The following is a 26,062-nucleotide window of genomic DNA, read 5'->3' on the forward strand; positions in this document are numbered from 1 at the left end:
AATCCGGTGAATCCTTCTAGTTATCAGCAAACCTGAGACCCTCAACACAACTACTCATTAACATTTTTTCCCACCTGAAGAAGGAGAAAGAGATAATGTGAAAAAAAAAAAAGAAAAAAAGAAAAAAGAGAAATGTGTAAAGTTTTAGATTGAGTTGGAGCGTTTATAAACCTTTGGTAAGGTGCTGTGAAAGGGATCAGAACGTACCATCCCCAAATGTTCCACTTTGGCATATTGATTATTGTGAGCTGAAGGCACTTGAGAAACAGTAGATGCAGAAAGGGTACTCTGACCTCTTTTCCTACCTAAAGAAGGTCATAATATTTCCCATGAGGAAGGTACACTCCCTCTACCAGGAAGAAAACATTTTTTTATCACTGGAGATTGGGAGTTGATTCCAAAGTGGATATGTACAAAGGAACCTAAAATAACCCTGATCTTCAGTTAGATTCCCCCATGTATTTCCTCGCCACTTTCCCACAGTTTATTACCCCTCGAAGCTTATTAAATCCCTTTTCCTTTTTCTTGCCATTTCCCCACAAATTCTCTGTTAAAAAAAGCGTAGAAGCTCTTGATCCCAACCACTTTGGTAGGGTCTTCATTTTTCCAACAAAGGCTCCTATGTCTATGTAAAAATATTAAATAAAATTTGTGTGCTTTTCTCCTGTTAATCTGTTTTGTGTTGGTTTAATTCTCAGGCCCAGCTATAGAATCTAAAATGTTCCCATTAGGAACCAAAGTTTTTTCTCCCACATAACTGGAAACAATTCTTGGTGGGGAAGAAAAAAAAAAGACATTTCTGTGTTTTTGGATGGTTCCTGTCTTTGACAGTACTTACATAGTGAGAAATAAGTAATAGACTTGATTAAAAGATATGAAATTTAACAACTCTGCTCTAGTGGCTGAAATAATTTCACACAATTTAACTATAAAATGTTCTTTAGGGTAGAAGAGGCTGCCAGGAATGTATGATAGTAATAACAGAATTGGAAATCATCCTAATGGAATAAATAAGAAAATTGCTTTTCATTTAGCATTTCAGGTAGTACATAGGAAGATACTAGTATTTGGCATATATGCCTACCCTAAAAGCATTTATCCATGGATAAATGATGTGTTTGTTTACTTGTGTGCTCTCTATAAATGTGTGCGTATGTGAAGGATTGTTGTGAGGGTTCTGTAATATAATCTCTTGATTGATGGGGCAGAAATGTTTGTTACAATTAGATTATTCTGATTTGTTATTTGAGGAAGATGGATTAAAGACAACATCAAAACTGTGGCTGAATAGGACCTGCCAAGGAATGAATATAGGCAGGAGTTCTATGACAGGTTTTACCTGAAGCAGAATGCAGACAGACTGATGGGAGCAGATCAGTGGCAACAGTTTCCAGACTCAGAGCAGTTAGAGGCAGGGTTCATCCAGTTCAAATTCAATCCTACTTTCCCATCAGTAGTAAGAACCACAATTATTTACAATTAGAACACATCCTTTTCTATTCATTTATACTTATATACCCAATTAATGCCATGATGTTTTCAAGTATTCTTCTAAGTGAGTTATTGTATGAAATATGTTAATATGAAAGTCTGTAATTTTTAAAATGTGAGAACAATGAAATTTATGTGCTTAAGCTCTGGGCTTACATATGTTAATCATGTGCCTATTCTTGTTGTTCTGTAATTATAGAAGAATAAATAATGCTGAACTTATTTTCCTCCTGGGTTCAAGAGCTTGTTAGGGATATTCAGAGAATTTTGTATATTTGAGTCTATTATAAATTTGAGACTAACTGTGACCTTATTTCTGTTTGATAGCTTTTAAACATTTATCTCTTGTTCATTTTCTCTTTTCCTATAACAGTTACTTCAAACTTTCTCACTATTTAAATATACAATTCCATTCCCATTTCTATACTTTCTCAGCAGAGAGAGCCATTATTGCCATTTTATTAGTAGAACTACCTTAATTGTTAGGAGTTGGGCATCAGATAAATTCAATTTTTTGGCATGCTAAAATTAAGAAGCCTGTGGAATTCCCAGATGTAGGACATCATTATATAATTCGATATTTAAAGGTCTGGAGTTTAGAAAATCATCCTGGCTTCTGAATTGGAAATTACTTATATCATTGTCTACCTACATGCTTGCTTACTTACTGAAGATATTTTATAGATAGAATGATGCATAATTCTAGAATCTTATACTATTATCTGTATTTAAAAGCTAAATGGTGGGAGAGACCAAGGAAAGAAGATTAAAGAGCAGGAGTAAAAGGAGAACTAGTGAAGAGAGGGGTATTATGAAAGTCAGGGAAGAAGAAAGACTTATAAAACAGAAGGAGCCATTGACAGTGTTACATGCTACAAAGAAACTAGAGTAGATTTTTAAAGAGTCCATTGTATTTGGCTAAAGAGGATCTTTGGATATCTTGATGAGAGCTATTTTAATTGTATGATAGATGTGAAAACCAAATCCAATGAATGGGGAAATGAATTAGGAATAAAATTGTGGGGTACCAGGTGTAGACCGCTCTTTCCAGGAGAGTCTGATTTAATAGGAAGCAGAGTATAGAGTGCTGGTTGATAAGGTGTTTTTTTGTTTGTTTCATTAAAAAAATTATTTTCGTGATTTTTTTTTTTTAATTCAAGTATAGATAATACATCGTGCTACAATAGTTTCAGGTGTCCAACACAATTACTCAGTAGTTTCACACATTTCTCATTGCTCATCAAGATAAACGTTCTATTAATCCCCTTTATCTATTTCCCTCATCATCCTTTCACCCCCTTCTCTGAAAATAGCTAGTTCATTCTCTGTGTTTAAGAGTCTGTTTTTTTCAAATAACCCAGTCAGTAACTGGGCAGAAGACATGAACAGACACTTCTTCAAAGAAGACACACAAATGCTAACAGACACATGAAAAAATGTTCAACATCACTAGCCATCAGGGAAATACAAATCAAAACCACAATAAGATACCACCTTACACCAGTTAGTGGCAAAATGAAAAAGATAGGAAAAAACAAGTGTTGGTGAGGATGTGGAGAAAGGGGAACCCACTTACACTGTTGTTGGGAATGCAAGCTGGTACAGACACTCTGGAAAACAGTATGGAGGTTCCTCAAGACATTAAAAATAGAGCTACCCAACGACCCAGGAACTGTACTATTATTTACCTGAAAGATACAGATGTAGTGAAAAGAAGGGGCACACGCACACCTGTGTTCATAGCAGCAATGTCCACAGTAGCCAAACTATGGAAGGAGCTGAGATACCCTTCAATAGATGAATGGATAAAGATGATGTGATTCTTATATACAATGGGATATTACTCAGCCATCAGAAAGGATGAATACCCGTCATTTGCGTCAACATGGATGGAACTGAAGAGGATTATGCTAAGTGAAATAAGTCAAGCAGAGAAAGACAATTATTGTATTGTTTCACTCATACGTAGAATATAAGGAATAGCACAGAGGACCACAGGGGAAGGAGGAGGGAAGACTAAATAGGAAGAAATCAGCGAGGGAGACACCTATGAGAGATTCCAGATTCCGGGAACCAAACTAAGTGTTGCAGAAAGGGGAGTAGGTTGGGGAGAATGAGATAACTGAGTGATGAATATTAAGGAGGGCAAGTATGGTGATGAGCACTGGGTGTTATATGCAACTAATGAATTGTTGAACAGTACACCAAAAACTAATGATGTACTATATGTTGGCTAATTGAACATAATTAAAAAAAAAAGCTGGGGAAAAAAGTCTTTTTTTTGTCTCTTTTTTCTTTGTTCTGTTTCTTAAATTCCACATGTGAGTGAAATCATGCAGTATTTGTGTTTCTGTGACTGACTTATTTCTCTTAGCATTATACCCCGTAAATCCATCCATGTTGTTGCAAACAGCAAGATTTCATTCTTTTTTTAATGGCTGAATAATATTCCATTGTGTGTGCACATGTGCACGTGTGTGTTACATCTTTATTTATCTGTGAATGACATTTGGGTTGCTTCTGTATCTTGGCAATTGTAAATAATGCTGCAATAAACATAGGGGTGCATGTATCCCTTTGAATTAGTGTTTTCATTTTCTTTGGGTAAATGCCCAGTTGTGGAATTATTGGGTAATATGATAATTCTAGTTGTAATTTTTGAGGCACCTGCATACCATTTCTCACAGTGGCTGCACCAATTTGCATTCCCTCCAACAGTGAATGAATGTCCCTTTTCTTCCACATCTTCACCAACACCTTGTAATTTCTTGTGTGTTTTTTTTTTTTTTAAGCCATTCTGACAGGTATAAAGTGATATTTCATTGTGGTTTTAATTTGCATTTCCCTGCTGATTAATGATGTTGAGCATTTTTTCATGGTCTGTTGGCCATCTGTATGTCTTCTTTGCAAAAAGTTCTGTTCAGGTTTTCTGTCCATTTTTTATGGATTATTGGTTTTTGATGTTGAGTTGTCTAAGTTCTTCGTATATTTTGGATATTAATTCCTTATTGGATATCTCATTTGCAAATGTATTCTACCACTAGGTAGGTTGCCTTTTTGTTTTGTCTATGGTTTCCTTCACTGTACAAAAGCTTTTTATTTTGGTGTAGGCCCAATGGTTTAATTTCGCTTTTTGTTTTCCTTGTCAAAGTAGATGTATTTGGAAAAATTGTTTTTATGGCTGATGTCAAAGAAATTGCTGCTTATATTTTCTTTAGGAATTTTATGGTTTCAGATCTCATACTTAGGTCTTTAATCCATTTTGAGTTTATTTTTGTCTATGGTGTAAGAAAGTGGTCCAGTTTCATTCTTTTGCATGTAGCTGTGCTGTTTTTCCAACATCACTAAAGAGACTTTTCCTGTTGTGTGTTCCTGCCTCATTTTCATTGATTAATTGACCATAAAAGTGTGGGCTTATTGCTGGAATCTCTATTCTATTCTGTTGATCTGTGTGCCTATTTCTGTGCCAGTATCATACTGTTATGTTAGCTTTGTAGTATATCTTGAAATCTGGGATCATGATACCTCTAGCTTTGTTCTTTTTCAGATTGCTTTGACTATTAGGGTCTTTTGTGGTTCCATACAAGTTTTAGGATTATTTGATCTAGTTATGTGAAAAATGCTTTTGGTATTTTGATAGGGATTGCATGAAAACTGCAGATTGCTTTGGGTAATATAAACATTTTAACTATACCGATTCCTCCAATTCATGAACATGAACTATCTTTCTGTTTGTTTGTATCCTCTTCAATTTGTTTCATTAAGAAAAAATTATTTCTGTGATTTATTTTTATTTTTTTAAAGGTTTTATTTATTTATTTGTCAGAGAGAGAGAGAGAGAGAGAGCGCGCGTGAGCACAGGCAGAGTGGCAGGCAGAGGCAGAGGGAGAAGCAGGCTCCCTGCCGAGCAAGGAGCCCAATGTGGGACTCAATCCCAGGACACTGGGATCATGACCTGAGCCAAAGGCAGCCGCTTAACCAATTGAGCCACCCAGGTGTCCCATGATTTTCTTTTTAAAGATGGGAATAGTAGAGAAGAATGATCCAAATAGGAAAACAGAGGTTCAGTACAAGGAAGAGAAGATATAATTGATGTAGTGAAACCCTTGATGGATGTGGAAGGAAATTACAAAGATAGGCTAATTTGTCTAAGAAAGATCCCTTTTCCTCAGAGACTAGAGAGGAGGACAGAGTATCCGTTTGGTTAAGTTTCAAAATGGTACATTAAGGAAATTTAAGGGATGTCCTGCATAATAGCGTCAATTTCATTTTTTAAGGAGCTATGTTACACACTAGAAGTGAGTGAAAAGATGGTGGGTCTGAGGCAGGCCATTTTGGAAGGGCCACTGTGTGGATTGGGAAGAGGCATGCAGTAAATTTCTGCACCAAGGGCTTGCCTCTCCGTGTGCTATCACATCAACTGATACTCCTGTTTGGTTTTCCTTAGAGGACTCAGGAACCTGATATAGGAAACAGGAAATGTGTTAATTCCCCCATACCTGGTAGTTTTACCATTTAAGTTCAGCTTTAAAAAAGAGTTTGAAATGCGAAGAAGGGAGTGGTTAAAGTGAAAATTAAAGAAGTTAGGTCAAAAAACTTGGATTTAAAGCCAGCAAAAGAAATGTCAGGGCATGGTCATCTTCCTGACAATGAAGAGCAGATGTATGAGAAGAAAAGGAGTGAGGGAACTGGGCAGATGGGTAGATAAAGCCAAAGGCCTGAGGAATAGGGAAAAGGGATGAGAGGAGGAGTGCTGGGGAGAAGGGAGTACTGGGACTCTTGCTTCATAGATGGCAGTTCTGAACAGAACCACTAAGACAGGACTGTGAGAGTAGGTGAAAAACAGGCAAGGAGTTAGGGTCATCTGAGAATCTGGCCACTTAGCAAAGAGTTGAAAACATGGGCTCTGCAGCCAGACAATCTGGATCTAAATCCCATTTCCTCACATATTAGGTATGTGATCTTGGGCAGGTTTCAAGAGTTAGTTACATATCACTAAAATTAAGATAGTAATAGTGGGACCAAGTGAGGTCATTCTTTTTTTTTTTTTTTAATTTTATTTATTTATTTGACAGACAGAGATCACAAGTAGGCAGAGAGGCAGGCAGAGAGAGAGGAGGAGGCAGGATCCCTGCTGAGCAGAGAGCCGGTTGCGGGGCTTGATCCCAGGACCCTGAGATCATACCTGAGCCGAAGGCAGAGGCTTAACCCACTGAGCCACCCAGGCTCCCCAAGTGAGGTCATTCTTATAAAGTATTTGCTTAATCCTTTGTACAACTCAAGTGCTCAGTAAACTTTAGTAGTAATAATAATTATTATTGCTAGCTCCTTCTCATTTAGATCTCAGCTCATATGTCATCTCCGAAGAGAAACCCTCCCCAGCCACACTGTAGAATTTAGTCCCCTTCAGGTAACTGTCCATCATTATAGCATCTAGCATCATTTGCAATTGTAATCTAGCTGGTAGTGTGAGTATCTCCCCAGTTTATATTACTTAGTTTTTTGGTATCAAAGCCAGGTCTTATTAACCATTTTGTAAGCTATGTGCTTAACATGTAGGAAGGGTACCCACTCTCCAAAGTGTTTGTTAGAAACAAAAAAAAATATTGGCATCTCTCTGCTGATGGAGAAATCATGCGAATACTGCGGCTTAGTAAAGTTGATTTCTATCTTAGTGATAAAACTTTTAGATAAGGGCAAAAGGGCAAACCACTACCACTATGGCTTTCTGATTTCATTTTAGAATTTTCCGCACAAACAAGTGCACAGTTCTCAATTTACTATTTTGTTTGGGTAGATAAAGGAGTGACTCATCTCTTCCATGCTGCATTGAATTTAGCAAACTGAGCAAATGCAAACCTGTTGCTCTGAAAATGAAACTCGTTTTCAAGGCATTATTTTTATTGTATTTTTTTGCCATGATGTCAAATAATGACTTTAACCATGAAAGAAATTGTATTTCACTTATTTGAGCCATGGTGCAGGGATAATGGAATCTGGAACTGAACGTTCTGCTGTGAGAATCAGGGGAAGTTGGTAAATGTTTCCAGCCTTCATTTGTAGGAGCCTTACAGCAATGTAGATGATATTTATTGTTTGTCCAGCTCCGGTATCATCTTAGTCCCCTGAACATGGCCTTTTCATGTTTCCTTTGTCACCTGAGTATTGGAAAGTAAGGCTCAGGAGGGGCAGCATACGGGATACATTATTTCTTAATTTGTCACTCCCTTCCAAAGCTCTATAATAGTGGCTTAATGTTAATGATTATAATATTCTTTTATTTGTTTAAAATGTTATATAAAAGTGTCCTCCATTTTTAAGTTAAAATAGATCTTTACCAGGTCTTTTCAAATTGAAAATATGTATGAAGCATGATGATTTAGTGCAATTTCCAAATGTGTTGTTGACCCATTCTGGGAAGCTGGATTTTAAGAGTTCAGGTTTGCTTTTCTTTATTATTATGTAGTTCAAATAAATTTGTTTGTTTAAAAATCTATCCTACCCTGATTTACAAAGCTTGAGCTAAGTTTAGCAATTTATAACATTAGATTTAGCTGGAATTAATGTGTCTATAAACACTTTATTGAGAGTCTTTTAAATGAACTTTCAAATATTATCTATATTGATCTTTCTATCATCAATGTGCATATTTTATTAGGTATTTTTATTCTCTTGTAACAAAATTTATGTGTTGCCAGAAAGTGAAATATTACATATGACTGCTGTGCTAATCTGACAGTTTTTAAAACTGACATTTTTTTCAGTTGGACGAAGTGCTAGATTCTTACTAAAGTAATGCACTTTGTTTTTCTCATTAAAAGCCCTTCTATTTTGGTGACAGTCAACTGGAAAATACGTGTTTTCCCTATTTGGATAATGAAGTAGTCTAAAAAAGAGGAACTATTTCTATAAAGAATTATTCCCAACTTAGGTGCCCATAAAATACATAGAGAGGGACTCACATCTTCTAGACTGACTACTAATGAAATTTGGTACCGGTGGTTCCCATTTCAGTCATTCTCAGACATTAGAGAGTCTTGTTTGATGCTATGTTAGACATCCAGTTTTGACAAGAACATGTTCCTAATATTTCTCATGCTTTATTCCCAGAATTTAACACATCAATTGGAGCACAAAGAAAAGGAGCAGCTACAGATGTTGGATCAGCTTAAAGAGATCCAGAATCACTTTGAAACTTGTGAGGCCAAACACAAGCGTGCTGACCTTCAGATCTCAGAGCTGACCCACCATGCTGAGGATGCGACCAAGCAGGCGGAACAGTACCTCCTCGAGTTCCAGCAGTCGGAGGCCCTGAGGCAGGAGGCAGAGAAGAGGAGAGAAGAGCTGAAACTGAAAGCTCAGGAGTCCATCAGGCAGTGGAAGCTTAAGCACAAGAAGTTAGAGCGAGCGCTGGAAAAACAGTCTGAAACTCTTGATCAACTGACAGACAAGAATAATCAGGTATAAAAGCCAAATTCCCAAGGGATGGTTTTTGCTGTGACCAACCATTCATTCATCCATCCTTTGAACAAACACTTGAGTGCTGTACTGTGCGTGTACTCTATCATGATGTCCTTGATAGAGGAGTCTTTATGTCTTGGCTTTTTCAAGGTAAAAAGTAATTTAATTTTTTAAGTTTTTAAAGTCTTCTCCATAGTTTAACATTCTGTGAGTTTTTAGAGTTGGCCCTTGGAAAGAGATCCCTCTATTATGCTTAGTGAAATAAGTCAATCGGAGAAAGACAACTATTATATGATCTCCCTGATATGAGAAAGTGGAGATGCAACGTGGGTGGTTTTGGGGGTACAAGGGAGGGAGACAAACCGTAAGAGACTCTCAACCTCACAAAACAAACTGAGGGTTGCTGGGGGGGAGGGGGGGAGGGAGAGGGTGGTGGGATTATGGACATTGGGGAGGGTATGGGCTATGTATGGTGAGTGCTGTGAAGCGTGTAAACCTGGCGGTTCACAGACCTGTACCCCTGCGGCTAATAATACATTATATGTTTATTTAAAAAAAAAAAAAAAAAGAAATCCCTCCCTCTCCCTCAGTTTGGCTTTTAGTTCTCTAAGTTGAAATTATTCTTTGATTTTCAAATGGAAAAAAAAAATCACAAAGTCTTCCATAATATCACCTGACTTTTCCCCCAGTGCATATATTTTAAAGTCTCATTTTTTAGTAAATTTCAACTTAAGTATTGGTTGGAAAGGAACATTTAAACATGTAGTAGTTACTACTGGACCATTTTCTGGCAGCAACTATAATGACTTTCGTTAAATGAATGACGTTCATAATCTCACTGCCTGAGCAGTATTATCAGGTCACAAGCCTCTTTAAGACTCTGCTTTTGTGCCTTTTTGATCGCAGCAAAAAGCATTTCACTGATCCGTGTATGCATTTCACATCGTCTTTCCCGTGTATCATCAGTTACTTTAAATGGATTTTGTGCTCCTGTGTTGATTCTCAACTATATCTTTGGGTTGAATTAAACCTAGATGTTTATAAGATAATAAACAGGAAAGTCAGGAAGATAATAAACAGGAAAGTCAGGGTTGATTTTTATCCATGTTTAGTCTTCGTTTATCATTTCTGCTTTGTCATTTGTCACTTGCCAAGAATTCTGAACATTCCAAAAGAATAATCATTTGGATAAGTTGACTTTCTTTCAAAGGAAAACACAATGTAAGGCAATTATGTTTATAAAATCAATTGTCAGCACTTAAGAGTGACAGATGCTTATTCCAGATGAGCTGTCCCGGAAAAGATGCTTTACCATTTATATATGAATTTCGTGGACATCTCGAGGCTGGAGGAAGCGATCACCTTGCACTCATTGTAGAGTGCTTTTCAATTTAACCCATCTGACACATACTGGGTGACTAGTTGCCCTGAGGTAAAGCAGTTGTAAAGCTTTCAGACTTGAAGCTGAACTGATCTGATCCCAGGAAATTGCTCTACCTTGATTATCCTGTTGTCAGTCTGGTATGGCAACTGGTTCAATGAGCATGACTGTAGAGGAGGTAGCTAGAAAGAAGGTGGGTGGGAGGGACTGACTGATTGAAAACCGCCTGGGGATTTTACTTAATTAGAGGAAATGTAGAAGGGTCCATGTCTTCAGACAGTATCCTAATCCATGGTGCAGAGTTTTCTAGATGGAGTTTTTTTAGATACTCAAAATTGTTAAACAATTATTTCCCAGAATGCTCCTGATATAATTATTTTTATCACTTAGCATTGCTAATGATAAGCAAAGAAGTAGTTTTAAAGTGATTGCCACAGTTAGGATAGTATCACAATTATCACAGCAGGCATTGTAATTTCCACTTTAAAAGCCTTAAAAATGAATGCGGCATGTTGGAGTTAGAGCAGTGGTTAATCAAGAAAGAAAGGATAACAGCTATTTCATTGCACATGTAAGCGTCCAGTAAATCCATGATATGGAAGTACGTTGTAAATAATTTTGGAAAAAAGCCTCTATATGTTTATGTCTTACTGAATAATACCTCTAAGGAGTATTTAATTTTTAATAAAATCACAAAACCACCCCAAGGCATTAGGAATACAGCGTATGGTTTTTTTTTTTTTTTTTGTTTTGGTTTGTTTTTTTTTTTTTTTGAGCTAATTATTTTCAAAAAGTGACTCTAGGGTATATTTGGAAGTATATATTAAAATAAAAATAATACTAAATTCCAAATAAAACACATAATGTTTTACAGAGTAAATTGTTTAATAAGTAACCTTGTTGAGACATTTTCTATGCTCAAAACAATACAGTTTTTGTGTTTCTCTACTACCATTTCTCTTTTTTCCAGTGTAATTTATTTTCTGCTTTAAGATTTGCCACTTAAAAATGTAGTAGAAGGCTAAAGGGTTGTATTCTCTTAAAAATTGCTCTGATTTACTTTTTTCCTGTTTTTTACATTTTTGGAAATTTGGTAAGATTGTTAGATATATATCCTATTACAAAACTACTTTGTTATCGAATTATATGGAATATCAAACAAATAGCATATCATTGCACAAAAACCCCAGAAGCATCAGATTGTGTACTTCCTTGAAAGAAAATGGCATGGATGTTTACATCAGGGGACCATGATATGATGCTCTTCAGAGATATGTAAATAAACATATAATGGAGGACCTAAAATTATGTAGATACAAATAATCTCATTTATTGTGATATTTTTGTCTTTAACTTTTTTTTGTCTTTATCTTTTAAAGTGCTATTTGAAGTTGTTGGTTCTTATAGCAACATTTGAAAATGATAAAGGAAAAAATTTTGAACTTGGATTCTGATCACAATGTTTACTTTCCTGAATATTTCCAAATACATAGATGTATATTTTAATATGGATAATAGGAATGCTTCTTAGGTTGCTTGTTTTTCTTGCTGAGTTGGCAGAAGAATTGGTTTGGCCTGTATTGAGCTTTTTGCTTGATAATATTTGACTTCAAGAATCTTAAATTGCCATCTTTTCCTTTTTTGTATTGCCTTCATGCTGAGGAAAAAAGGACTATATGTAATATATACTGTCTTTTAACAGCTGAATTTTTTTAATTTAAAAGTTGAAAAGAAGGATCAGTGCTAAATACATTTTAAATGTATATATGGTTCTACCATAGGCAATTTTAGAAAGGCTAAAGTATGGATATATTAGAATAACCCAGAATCCATCTGCATATACCTTCATATGCAGAAAAATAACTTTTCTTCCTTTTTAAAAATTTTGTCTACCTTTTAGTTAATTAGGAAACAAAATTCTGTGTGTACTTTGTGGTCAGGCTTTGAAAAGTTCGTTTCTATTCTTATTATGGTTTTAGACAGTATCATTCTTCTGGCTTCACACAGCCATTTTCAATCGTTCCTTCGTAATCTTCTCTTACAGCTTTTCTTCTTTGGAAGCTGGGTTTGCGTGGTTAAACATTCTCTTCTCATTGTTCCTAACTGCTACATATTTTTCCATTATGCCTCCATATTTCTCAAGGATTTTTGCACCTGACTTTCCCTCAGCCTGTTTCATTACATGTAATTCTTATCATCATCTTTGGTGATTACAAAGTTCATCTCAGCAACCTTAAACGTCAGCATCCTTAAACTTCACTAATTTCCCATTTTACAGTGACCTCCAAGTCACTCAGCAGCTAATTTCTGCGGCTAAAAAATTATCCTCATCTGTAATTTCTCCATGTCCAAATCTTTACTTCCAAAATTTCAGTCTCTGATCTTACACATTTCTTTTATTTCCTTTTCCTTTTTTAATGATTACCATATGATTTTGATCTTTCCACATTCCTCCGGTTGACCAGTCCTTTCCTGCAATGTTTTTTCCTATCAGATTGAACTTCATGAAGAGCTGCTCTGATGACATGCTCACCAGCCTCTTTGATTTCTTTCTTCCACCTCACACATCTAACTGATCTTCAATCTGGAATCAACCCAACTCTTATTTTTCCCATTTCTTCTCCTGAATATACAGGCAAAACTTACCTAGAAGCATCAGTTGGCTTCCGTAGTGGTCTTGATTATCCCCATCTACTCCCTCCCCCATCCATTCAATCTGTTCCATTCCATTCAAAAATTAATATAGGCCAGTTACCAAGCATATAACTCTTTTGAGCAATGGAGAATGAGTTATGAAGTCTGTTGGGGGAGCTTCTGGAAAACATTTACTCACCCCTGAAGAAGATACATAAGAGAGATTTTTTTCCTTCTCTGGTTTTGTTCTATTCGGCTGTGATGCCTGCAGTAGCCGAAGTTGGCCGTCTTACTGTGGTCTGAGAACGAAGTCTCATACACCAGAAGGTATTGCCGAGAGAAGTGCAGAGAGGCGGACCTAGAGCTTTGACACCATGTCTGGAACAGTTCTGCCTGGAATGATATTAAATTACCTTGTAGTTTAAGTCAGCTGGAATTGGAGTTTTCTCTTACTCTCAGCAGAAGATATTCAAGCTGACAGGACACATCAGTTCTCAGAGTAAGGAGCTTTAAGTAAAAGAGCCTAAAATGTAGGATTGACTAAGTGGAAAACTCAAGTGGGGACAGGAGCATCATACTTTTCTAAAGGGAAGTTGGCAAACTGTGCTACTGGAAGTAGTTGTTAGTTGAACCATCAGAAATCCTACCTTTGGGCAGTGATGCTGTGCCTCAGAGTGGGGTATTAAGTGACTGGTATGAAAACTTTAGGATGTTGGCATGTGTTGTGATCTTACAGATCCATAAGAGAAAGACAAATATAGGTTGAAGCCTTCCTGTCTAAAAGTGGAGAAAAGTAAATAGTAAAAGCAGAGAGCAAGATTTTTTGGGGGTAGAGAGACTGAAAATCTGCAGTCTATAATCCAAATATACGTAGTTTGATAATTTGGAGGTTTTCAGTGATGGACCAGCCAAATGATCTGTCCTTGCTGAAGTTAGTCCAAGCAAGAGAGGGAACTAGGAAACTTAGCCGAAATAAAAATGAGGTGAAAAACAAGCCTGATTTCTCAGGTCCCTTTCAAGTGCTTCTACTTCAGCATTCCTGGCCAACGGGGATCCAAGTCTATTGTTTTGAGTTCCCTCAAGATAAGGCCTATTCAACTGAGGAATGTCCACGGTATTGAGGTGGCAGTTAAGACGCTGTCATTTTCCGATTCAGAGACAATGTCTAGACAAAATCTTGGGCTGTGGCTACTAGCCAAGCAATTAACAAAAAGAAAATAGAACTTAGTTTTTAGTATCTTTATTGCCAAAGAATTTGCAAACTTGACTAATGTAGTCTGTGACTGTCCACTCTAAGGGTGCCACCTTTGTCATGAATTGATATGATACTTGGAATGCTGAAACCGAGGGCAAAATCTAGAGAATTGTAGAGTAGCAGTGCCTGAGTTTTTGAAGGACTCTTCTTGAAGTGCTCCATCTCTGGTGTCCATGTTATGTGAGAAAAATAAATATCGCTGTTTAAACTAACTTTAGGAAGATAATACAGTATTTTGCAATCAAAGATGTTTTACCTGCTGAATCTCCATCTTGAAAATATCATCTTTATCTTCTGGGCAGCGGGGAAGTCTCTTAACTCCTAGCCAGGGCCTATGTTATCTGTTCCAAACATTAAGCACGGTCTTGAAGCCACTTCTCCTATTCTCAGGCCCAGCTTGCATTATCCTTACAGCCAAGACTCGATTCTGCCAGTTTCTGTCTGGTATGGTAAGTGGACCTCCCAGAGATGACTCACCCTAATTCCTGGAGCCTGTGAACATGATGAGATATCACTCTCATGGTTCCAGTTATATGGCAGAGTTGACCTTAAGATAAGGAGATTATCTGGGTGGGCCTACTCTAATCACAGGAATCCTTAAAAGCATAGAAATTTTTCTGGCTGTTGAGAGAGGGGGAAGTTGGGGGATTTGAAACACAGGAAAGATTCATTGTGGTGTTCCTGGCTTCAGCGTCAGAGGGGTCCATGAGGCAAGGAATGTGGGTGGCCTTAGAAGCTCAGAGCAAACCCTGGCCCAAAGCTAGCAAGGAAATAGGGACCAGGGTGTTAAGTTCATGGAACTAAATTTTGCCAACAATATGGATGAACTTGGAAGTGGATTCTTCCCCCTAAGCCTCCAAGTAAGAGCCCAGGCCAGCTGATACCTTGACTTAACTTTAGGAAACCCTGGGCACAATACCGTCCCTGGACTTGGGATCTGTGGAAACAGGGAGACAATAAATGGTATATTTTTTGCTATTAAGTTTGTTGGAATTTGTTAAACTACAATAGAAAAATAATACGTCTACTCTTAGACTTACCTATATTTTTAGCCATTTTAACTGCCTTTCAAAGTAATCTCTTTCCTCTGTGGCCCTGAGTCTTTTCAGTCCAGGGGCATTGCTTTATCAATTATACCTGCTTTTCACGGATCTGATTACTATCTTATACGAATACCTCCCTGGGATCCTGGCTTCTCCTTGAACTTGAATCCTCTGCACCTTTTTTTTTTCTTCTTTGCCACTAGTCTTCATCACAACCCTATGATATAGGTGCTATTATAATCTTTATAAAGATAAATAATTTCCTTGAGGCCCTAGGGTGACTTACGACTGGACTGAGAATCACATACAGTTTTCTATGGTCAGAGCTCAGCTGCCTAACCACCTCCTTTTATTATCTCTCATGCTGGCTTCCTGCTCTTCTTCTCTGCTAAAACTGACAGGGTTTTGAGGGAACTGTTTCTTTGGAGTGATTGACTCATTGTAGTTTATCTTGAATTGTTTCATACTAAAGTATAAAATATGAAGTGTAAAACTGCCTTGTAATTATTTGCATTTTTACTTGTTATTTCTAATTCTGAAATAAGAATCGTGATTTTCTTTTTTTCTGGGTGAAAGCCATGGCAGGCATCCATAAGCAGAGATGGAGATTGTTTTTGGTGCCAGTGTTGGGGGAAAGGGGTGGTGATTCCAGCTTCCTCAGCTGCTGACTTTTTCATTGCTTTGGGAGGTGGTGAGGACGAGAGGGGTAGTTCTTGGCCTCCCTCCAACTGTCAGTGTCCACCTTCACCCTGCAGAGAGGCTGGCAGAGGGTGATGGACATCTGATCCCTTGACCTTTCTGCTGTGTCCCTTCCCCACCTATCCTAATCTTAATCCTATTTCTATCTTTTTGGGGCTTCGAGACTCCCAGTTACATATAGTGTATTTCCTCTCCCTACCAACTTTATTTATTAAGTAATGACTGATTGTACCATAACTTTTCTTAGATTGTATCTGCATGGTTCCCTATATTGTCTTCCTTGTCTATATTGAGGTTTCTCCTTTTTAAACAGGTGCATTTGAAATGCAAAGAACTGTTATTTTAAGTAACATTAATTATTTCAACCTCTGGTAAATTATAGTAGGAATCTTTTTCTTTCCCCATTCTTTTGCTAAATTTTATCCTACATTTAAATAATTATTTATAATCAAGGATTGATATGTGTTGGTGTTGAAAATCTGCAACATATTATTTCAGTGTGGTGCTACGTCAGGGTAATTGTATTTTTCTTTTTCTAGCCTAAAAGCAATTTTTCATTAAAAAAATGGAAAAAATACAAAATCCTATTTTATGGATTTTTCTTCTCCTTGTGTATTAAACTTTATTTTCTGACAGTCTCTCTGGTGAATTTTACAGTGATTTTTTTTTTTTAAACCTGATAGATTCTAAAAGAAAAGGATGAGCTGAAAGGCCAGCTTTATACAGCGTTACAACAAATAGAGAATCTTCGAAAGGAATTGAATGATGTCTTAACCAAGCGTGCCCTTCAAGAGGAGGAGCTTCACCGTAAGGAGCAGAAACTAAGTGATGTTAAGGCTCATCAAGTTGACCTTGAACTAGAAGTCAAGGATTCCCTGGACACTATCCAAAGGCTAGAGAGTGAATTGAAGCATCAGAGTAAGATTCAAAGCCAGATGAAACTTGAGAAAGCTCACCTGGAAGAAGAAATCACAGAGCTAAAGAAGAGTCAGGCTAGGGACAAAGCCCAACTTCTTGAGATGCAAGAAGCCATCAAGAACTTGAGCGCCATCCGGGCGGATCTTGCTAATAAATTGGCCGAGGAACAGCGAGCCAGGAAAGATGTACTTAAGAACCTTGCTGACCTCAAGACACAGGTGAAATCCAGAGATGAAGAAACAGCTACAATCATTACACAGTTAAAGCTAGAACGAGATGTTCACCAGAGGGAGCTGGAAGATCTCACATCGTCGTTGCAGAGTGTGAAAACGAAACACGAACAGAACATCCAGGAGCTGATGAAGCACTTCAAGAAAGAAAAGAGTGAGGCTGAGAATCATATTAGGACACTGAAGGTACCTGCGCTGAATTATCCTGATGATACTGAAGGAATTTTTCTGGTGGCTCATGAAGTTAATAAAGCGTAAACTTTTAGAGATCATTCTGTATTCCTAAGCACTGAAGGGAAGATAAAACTAACAGTAAAGAGGCTTATTCATGCCTGTTCGGCCAGGTTGAAATGAGTTATAGCAGCCACCTGGGAGCACCTATTTCAGAGCACTGAAGCCCTTTAAAAAGAACGTCTAGCTATTTTGGGAGTTCAGGAAAGGCAGAGGTGGCAGTAAGTCATGGACCTGAAACGTGCCCTCATTCAACATCTGTGACCTCCTAAAATATAAAAGGCAAAGACTTGTCAAGGCCATAGAAGTTTAAACCACCATCTTTATTAGTATGGTAACTAAAGTGGATCAGCTTATAAGCTGTGTAAACCCAAGGCTTTTGAGATTTACCTTTTCTTTTCCAAATCAAAGTTGGCCTGGGTAAATGCATAATTGAGATCTTGCATTGGGGAAATATTTCTAGGGTCTAAAGGTATTAGCATTATCCCCATGTAGGGGAATTATTTTATAACATGATTGTCAGGAGTGTGATAAATCTGTCCTCCTTCCTGCTTTCGCTTTTTTCCACAGTACTTCTCATCATATGATATAGATTCCATATTATTTATTTTTTAGTTTCCCTTTATTAGAATGAAAAGTCCATGAGGACTGGGATTGGAGTCTGTTTTGTTTACAGCTATATCTCCAGTGCCTAGAACAGTTCCTGGAACATTGTAGATATCTGCTGAATAGGTGAATACATAGATAAGTCTTCAAAGGTTAATTACAATTTTTTTTCAAAGTTCCTTGAAATACAACTGCCATAAAAATGCTTTGATAAAGATGAAGTTATAATGAGATAGCTGACATATGTAGAATGCTTTCAGCTTTTTATGAACTCTCCCCCAGTTTCATGTAGCCTACTGGCAGTAGTGGATTTGGGGTTATTAATTGGGGCAGGCAGAGCAGAATGGAGGCTGGGGGAATAGGTGTAAGGCCCTTACCATATTTCATTCAACCTAAGATACCATCAGTTATAAGACTCATCATTATGTGCTACTAAGGAAAAAAAAAATACCTCCTTCTGAAAACACAACATACTGTCAACTGCAAGACAACATCCCAAGACAGAGGTGGTAAAATGTGGAAAAATATGTCTTAATATTGATGAAATATGGCATAGTAGTCTGTCAGAGTTGATGAGGACATAAACAGAAGAAGAATCAGAGATATGGAGAGGAGCTAATCTTAAAGAAGATAAAATATATGTCATATGTTGATTGATTGGCTGTGACAATAACCATAATAATAATAGCAGACATTTTTTCCCAGCACTTAGTTCGTGCCAATCATTACTATAAGAACTTTACATGCATTAACCATTTAATCCTCACACAATCCCTGCAGATTGTATGGTATTTTTTCTCTAATTGAGGTGTGGAAACCTAACTGCCCAAGGTCTTAGAACCTAGGTAGTCAAGTGCCTGTGTTCTTAACTACGCTGCTGTAGCTGAAAGGATGACTGGGCACAGACCTGGGGGACTAGGTGGATAATGAGGCTGTTTGTCAAGGTAGATAATGCAGATAGAAGAGCAGATTTGGAGAGAAGAGTGGCAAATCGAGTTTGTTTGTTTGTTTGTTTTTAACGCATGTTGAGTTAGGTGAAAAAGAACAGAAGCCTAACCATGAAAATTTAGGCAAAACAGTTTTTAGTTCATAATGGATTAGACATTGAGGAGGAAAATGAGATTAAAATTGAATATTTGGGATCCAGTGACCCATTGATGGTAGTTGAAATCATAGAATTTTAATGAGATCATGTAGGGAGAAAGAAGAGGCTGAAACTCTAGAACATCAATGTTTAAGGGAAGTATTGAGAAAGAGGTTCTAGCAGATAAGAATAAAGGACTATATGAGAGACAGGAGGGAACCAGGAAGGAATAGTATGTTGGAAACCTAGGCAGGACATTTCAAGAAAGGTATAGTCAAGAGTGTTCAAAATGTGGGACGCCTGAGTGGCTCAGTTAGTGGAGTGTCTGCCTTCAGTTCAGGTCATGATGCCAGGGTTCTGGCATTGAGTCCCACATTGAGCCCCTTGCTTGGCAGAGAGCCTGCTTTTCCCTCTGCCTGTCCTTCCCCCCTACTTGTGCTATCTCTCTCTCTCTCTGACAAATAAATAAATAAAATCTTAAGAAAAAAAAAGTGTGTCAAACGTGGCAGATTAAAAGAAGAACTCAAAATGTGTTTACCCCATTTGTCAGAGATGGCTAGGGAAGGTCCATGAGGAGATGTGAGGGGGTTGGATCAAAACAGAGTAGATAGTATTCAACAGGCAGTTTCCCCCATCCTTTCATTAGGAAGTGCTTTGTATTCATGTATAGTGAAATAACTGTAAAGCTTTGAGAAATTCTCTGTATGTAAAGAGTATATAACTTAGAAGTACTCTGTAGATATTTTGAAACTTTTAGGCATTTTATTTTTTAAATTTGGAAGACAGAGGAGGGGTGTTTCAGCCACTCTTTAATGTGGTATAAAAGCAACATAAGAGCTTAAAAGGAGAACCAGAGATTGTAAGCACTTTTATTGTAAACTGAATGACTTGCCCATAAGGAAAAACCCCTACTTTATGCTATTTCACTAACATAATCCTATACTTTTACTTATTTATATTAATTAAAAGGAGTTGATCATAATGGTCATCACAGATGACTTAGTGTACTGAATTATGTATAAGAGGACTTGGGACAAGTAGCTCTATAAATGTTCTATTTCTTTGTCTTTTGGCTTCACTTTTATTTTTCTGGGTCCAATAAATGCTGATACATTACCCGTATTTTTTCTCTGCACTATTTATATATTTTCCCCATCTAGGACTACTTATGCCTAATTTTAAATTTAAAGGTAAAATATTTTAATGAAATATTCTAGCTCCTATTCATATTTGAAGGATATTGGGTTATCACCTCATTATGATTTCAATAGAAATCATTTGGTGGAGCCTTTTTGCGGGGGAGGTGATCAAAGACTAAGGGTTTGAGCTCTATACTTTTGCTTCTTGCTGGCTATATGATCTTGGTCAAGTTACCTAACCTTTTTTCACCTCATCAATAAAATGGGACTAGTAATGTCTTTATCACAGGGTTTTCATGAGTACAACATCACTTTGTAAACCTTAGAGTGAAATGTAAATGTACTATTAAAACCATAAGAAGTAAGTTCTTAGTCAAATTTAGGCATTGGCATGTGGGTAAATGTTTTAAAACTGGGGCGGGGGTCAAGGGAGAAACCCTGATTTGTAGCATTTGCCCAGTTTAGTGTTGTATATATACCCCATTTGACTTCAGGCTATCAAAGAACGTTATCATCAGAGAGGGACAGTTTTGGAAAGAGATGAGCACCGCTGGTTTTTAAGGCTCCCTGAGCTAACTCCAGTTCTCCACTGGCTTTAGGGGAACCTTCTGTACCCAAGAGTTTCATTAGCCATGAAGAAAAGGCAAAGCATTCTATTGAAACTTAAAATCATAATTGAGCAATTTTCCTGATGAGAGGCTTTATTTTGTAATTTTGTTTTTAGGTTGTGGAAACAGGATTCCTTATTAAAAATCAATTCTTGTGTTAATTTAAAATGGCATCCAGTCTTAGGTGAATTTTTGTGAGGTGACTATAATACAGATTTTGTCTGAAGCTGACAAAACTTCCTCTCGGGAAATTGATTCCAGTGGTTGAATTCCTACATACCTGATTACACACAGACAATATACGTGTAAAAAGAAAAAAAAACCATATATTTTAGAAATTAAAACACGTGTTTTAAACAGATCATAGGTAGTTGCTTTCAAGCTGTTAGTAACTGGTAGGTGTGACCAGTTAACATTGTCAAGTTGTACCCAGCTGGTTTTTAAAAATGATAAATGTACCTTCCTAAAAGCAGTGTGGCAGAATAGTTGAAAGTCTGCACATTAGAATTCCTGGGTTCAAATCCTGGCTCTGCAGTCCTCATTACATATGCTGGGATAAGTTATTAGTGTCTCTGGGCTTCAGCTGCAAAAAAGGAGGCAGTAGTAATAGTACCTCCCTGGTCGGGTTGTTGCGAGGACACAATGAGGAAAAACTGTGCAAAGAGGTCTGAAAGCAGTGCCTGACCTATAGGAAGTGTTTGCATCGTTGTCATCTTAAAAGTTTTAAAATTCACATACCTGGCAAATATTTATTGAATTTTGTACACAGAATAGATTATTCCTAATTTTTTCTTAAAGTTGATCCTGGTTATATTTGAGAAAAAGTTAAAAAACCAGGTACTTTATTACACTGTTGGCACTGAAATAATAATCACTGGTAAAAACTCCTTTTCAAGTTCAGTTACTTATAGTTTCTTGGCTGCTACAATTCATAATCCTTTTGGCCTCACAAGGTGGCATCAGTAATTTTGTTATCCTGAAAGTACACAGTTCTTTCACAAAACCCAGGAGAGAGCTTGAGCAGGAATGTTGTAAAGCTCCTTTTATAGAGGAGGAAAGCGATCAGTCAGTACTGGGTCATAGTATTTCCCTTTTGGGACACCTCTCACAACCTCTTTCCCTGTCAGTAGAATTGGGGTGCTTGCTTTGGTTTGGCACAGTATTTGCTTCTGCCTTCATTAAGCACTTCTCCTTCATTGTTGTAGAATTGATAGATGCATCTGGCAATTTTCTGTTCATATTTGCTATCTCAGCACCTAGTATAGCACTTTTCACTGAGTAAGTGCTCAGTAAGCACTAAGGAGAGATTGAATAAATGCTAGGAGCATTTCCTTTTTTGTGTGTGTATGGTGTGTATGTTATGTACAGATGCTTAGAGCAAACTCTTGACTTTTTTGCCCACTGATAACATGTGTAATTTGTTTGCTGTACAGTTTGGCTGTGGCCAGTGGACTTTTTCTTTTCTCCTCTTTTTCTCAGGCAGAAAGCCTAGAAGATAAGAATACAGCCAAAGTCCATCGTTGTCAGCTAGAGAAGGTGAAGTCACAGTGTGATAGGCTGACAGATGAATTAACCCAGAATGAAAATGAGAATAGAAAACTGAAGCTAAAATATCAGGCTTTGAAGGACCAGCTAGAAGAAAAGGTAAAAATATGAATGAAATCTAATTTTAAAAACTTATTCAGATTTCTTCTAGTATTTCTTATAGAATATATTTTATGCAGTTTTCTTTTTTTGAGAGAGAGAGCATGCCCACAAATGGGGGTGGGGAGGGGCAGAGGGAGAGGAAGAGAAAGAGAATCTCAAGCAGCCTCTATTCTCATCACAGAGCCGATGTGGGGCTCATTCTCAGAACTCTGAGATCATGACCTGAGCCAAAATCAAGAATCGGTCGCTCCTCCGACTGAGCCACACAGGTGCTGCCCCTGTTTTATGTATTAATAAATGGTAATTGTTGTTTTTCATGGGAAAGTTATATTGGTGCCACAAAAAAAGTGATAGTTTGTTAGAATGCTGGATTTTGAGTCTTTCAACCAAACGGTTAACCTTCTACTACATTTGATTTTTAAATTTCTTCTGGATCTTGAAATAGGAGTTTAGAGGCAAGGTAGCAAAGAAAGGAATTCTGGTTTATTGAGGACCTGTTATATGTCAGGCATTTATGCCAGTTGATTTACATATGTGTGCTTTTTTAGGTCTCACAACTCTCTGGGGTAGATTTCATTGATCCGTTTTAACCTATGAGGAAACTGAGGCTCAAAATAAAACCTGTAATAGTTAAGTACTCACCATGTGTGAGGCACTTTTAATGCTGATGGTAATTTTATGAAATTTTATGAAATTGATACTATTAAATTCATTTTTGCAGTTGCAGAGACCGAAGCTTAAGAAGGTTGGTAACCTTGGAACATTCCTGGCAGACTTACTGCTTTCCTTTCAGTAGATGTGTGAATTTGAGTATCTGCTGTCAGGCATTGTGTAGGAAACTGGGGACTCTCAGAGAGTCACTACTTTTATGGCAAAAGTCAATTAGGAATAGAAGACAGAATATCTCTCTTCTACCAACTTCCAAAAAGGATTTGTAGTTGAGTATGATAGAAGCCACATGTAAAGATGACCATTAAAGAACTTACTGGTAGGAGGATAAGACAACATAGACAGGTAGATGATAAGGTTACATACATGTGTGAGCAAGGTGCCACCACTGGGTAAGGTATCATAAAATGCTTCACAGACCTCTAGGAAGAAACTTCCTTAACTGCTTTACTGATCTTTTCCTCTTTATGTTTTTGCAAAATTCATTATATTTTATAGGTATATTTTTTTCCTTTTCTAGTAATTGTTAAAATCAAGGAAATAAGATATAAGTTTGGTGTTTATGATTAAATGTGCTAAATTAAGTTGCTAAATTAAGGCCTACAGTCTTGACAACTGCTACAATTTAGTTCATATGTCCTGTTTTTTTTTTTTTAAGATTTTATTTATTCGACAGAGAGAGAGAGATCAAAAGTAGGCAGAGAAGCAGGCAGAGAGAGAGGGGGAAGCAGGCTCCCCGCTGAGCAGAGGGCCTGATGCGGGGCTTGATCCCAGGACCCTGAGATCATGACCTGAGCCGAAGGCAGCGGCTTAACCTACTGAGCCACCCAGGCGCCCCATCCTGTTTGGTTTTGAGTGTGTCCAGTGGATCTGCTGTCAGGGTGTAGTTGCTGTGGAGACAATGCTAAATTTTCCAGCTTTTCCATAATTAAAATTCTAGCCAGAAGATTGTCTTAATGTGTTCTATACTTACGCATTTGCATTTAAGAAATAGTGGTGAAAATTTCTTATGTTGGGATGTGAGTTTACCTTGTTCTGCTAAAAATAAATGTTTCCTCACTGATTCTATTTGTGATGTTCTAAATATATACGTGTTATCACATATTCGTATACGTGGAACATTCACCTTACAAAAAAGTTTCAAGAGTTAACGATTGTATTCCATTGGTCTGTGTTGAGCATCCAGTATGTGGCAGGCCTCGTTCTGGGTGCTGGGGATTAGATATAGATAAGACGCAGGTCTGCAACTGAATGCTCCTAGCCAGATCATGAAAAACAAAATCACTTTCAGTTGTTACAACTGTAGAGTCGAGTCTTGACAGTGTGTGCTAATGCAGACAGAAGATGTCTCTGGAATCTAAACTGGTGAATAATCTTAAAGATATATGGATATCCATATTGATACATATAGATATAAAGATACATGTGTATATAAATATATATATATATATAGCTCATATGGCTGCTTTTCTTTAAGATCTATTTTTTGTGTACATGGTTAAGTACTTCGGATTCACTTAGCTGTTTATGTTGACCTGTGCCTTAGTATATGGTTGCATATGAATCAAAATATTGTTGGGTTCCCCCATCTATAGATAGCGCTCTTCTCTCTGAGAGGTGGCATAGCATTAGTGGCTGTGGGCAAAACATTGAGTGTACATAATTTTCTAGCTGTATGTTGCTTAAAACTCAAAATCTCAGTTTTATTATCTTTAAAAAGATATGATGATTCCTCTGTTACAGAATTAAATGTGAAAAAAATATGTAAAGTGCCTGGCAGAGTATCTGATATATAATAAGCTATCAATTAGTAAATGCCATTATTTTGTTATTGTTATGTTTCCAAATAAATACTGATTAGTGGTTCAACCAAGCAATCAACCAATCAGCCAGTATTGATTGAATGCCTGTGGTCCTGTCTAATAATGTTAGGGAGTGAAGGGCCAGGGAACTGGGAGTAAGAATTACTAATGAATTATGCAGATTGGAAGTTTAGAACCAGACTGTGTTGAATCACTTGAGACAGGTGGCCCACAAAGGAGGCTCCCTTGTGAAAAGAGGGGGCATTTCTATTAGCAGGTGATATTGAAGGCATGTGTGTCAAGCAAACCAAACAAGTAGGCAGTTTTATAATTATGTTTTCTATTTGAGGACAGGAACCAAATCTTGATTGTTTTTCCATCTCCAAGATCAGGCACAGAGCCAGATACACAGTAGATAATTTGTAAGTAAATTGTGGATAAAGAGGATGTGTGAGTGTGTGTGTGTGTTAATGCACATGTGCGCGCATATATACACGCTTGCAAAAACGTATAATATGAGGATAAAAAATATGGATAACCTGTGGGTATATGTACATTGTGTGTGTGTGTGTGTGGGTGTGGGGGGGTTACAGCAGACTGTGGAAGATAAAAACAGGGAAACAAGATGAAAATATATTTTCAGTGGAAAAAAAAAGCCCTATGACTTGTAACCCAAAGATTACTATGTAAGCAATACATTGAACTTGATAAATGGGGCCTTATGGATTGAGGGGATTTCAAATGTGATTCAAAAGGGAAGCCTTTCTTGTTTACCTAACATAGCATTATTCTCACATGCCCATCTTAGTGGTGTGAGTGGCACTTCCCCTCTTTTTTAAATGTCTTGCTACTATTTTGACTGCTTACTTTAGGTCTTTGTTTTTTGTCATGTTATTATTTGGTAAGCTAAGAAATGTTAAAATTGCATCAAAATTCATATAAAACCATTAGCATCAGCAACATGAATCAGCAGTAGAAGATTGCTGTTAGGTATATGTGTACAGAAAAGCTAATGTAACATATTTTCCTCATGTATTTAGTGGTGATATGTAGATATGTAGATAATAAGATGCATTTTTCCAACATCTAATTTTGGTTTAATATCAAGTTTTATTTTTCAATTTTACATGACAAAGGGAACAGGTATTATACAACCCACAGAAT

General features: G+C 37.2%; 1 protein-coding gene across 3 annotated transcripts in view; it reads left to right on the forward strand.

Annotated features, from left to right (window-relative positions):
• Positions 1-26,062, forward strand: part of LOC111148569 (centrosomal protein 128) — a 395,466-nt gene that overhangs the window by 105,882 nt on the left and 263,522 nt on the right. For all 3 annotated transcript variants that reach the window (XM_022505239.1, XM_022505241.1, XM_022505240.1), the window contains 3 exons: positions 8,602-8,952; positions 16,648-17,298; positions 22,260-22,424. In XM_022505239.1, the coding sequence (XP_022360947.1) occupies positions 8,602-8,952; positions 16,648-17,298; positions 22,260-22,424 (1,167 nt within the window). The remainder of the gene's footprint in view (positions 1-8,601; positions 8,953-16,647; positions 17,299-22,259; positions 22,425-26,062) is intronic.

Source organism: Enhydra lutris, unplaced genomic scaffold (genome assembly GCF_002288905.1).
Source record: "Enhydra lutris kenyoni isolate GAN:26980312 unplaced genomic scaffold, ASM228890v2 scaffoldscaffold20, whole genome shotgun sequence".
Taxonomy (NCBI): domain Eukaryota; kingdom Metazoa; phylum Chordata; class Mammalia; order Carnivora; family Mustelidae; genus Enhydra; species Enhydra lutris.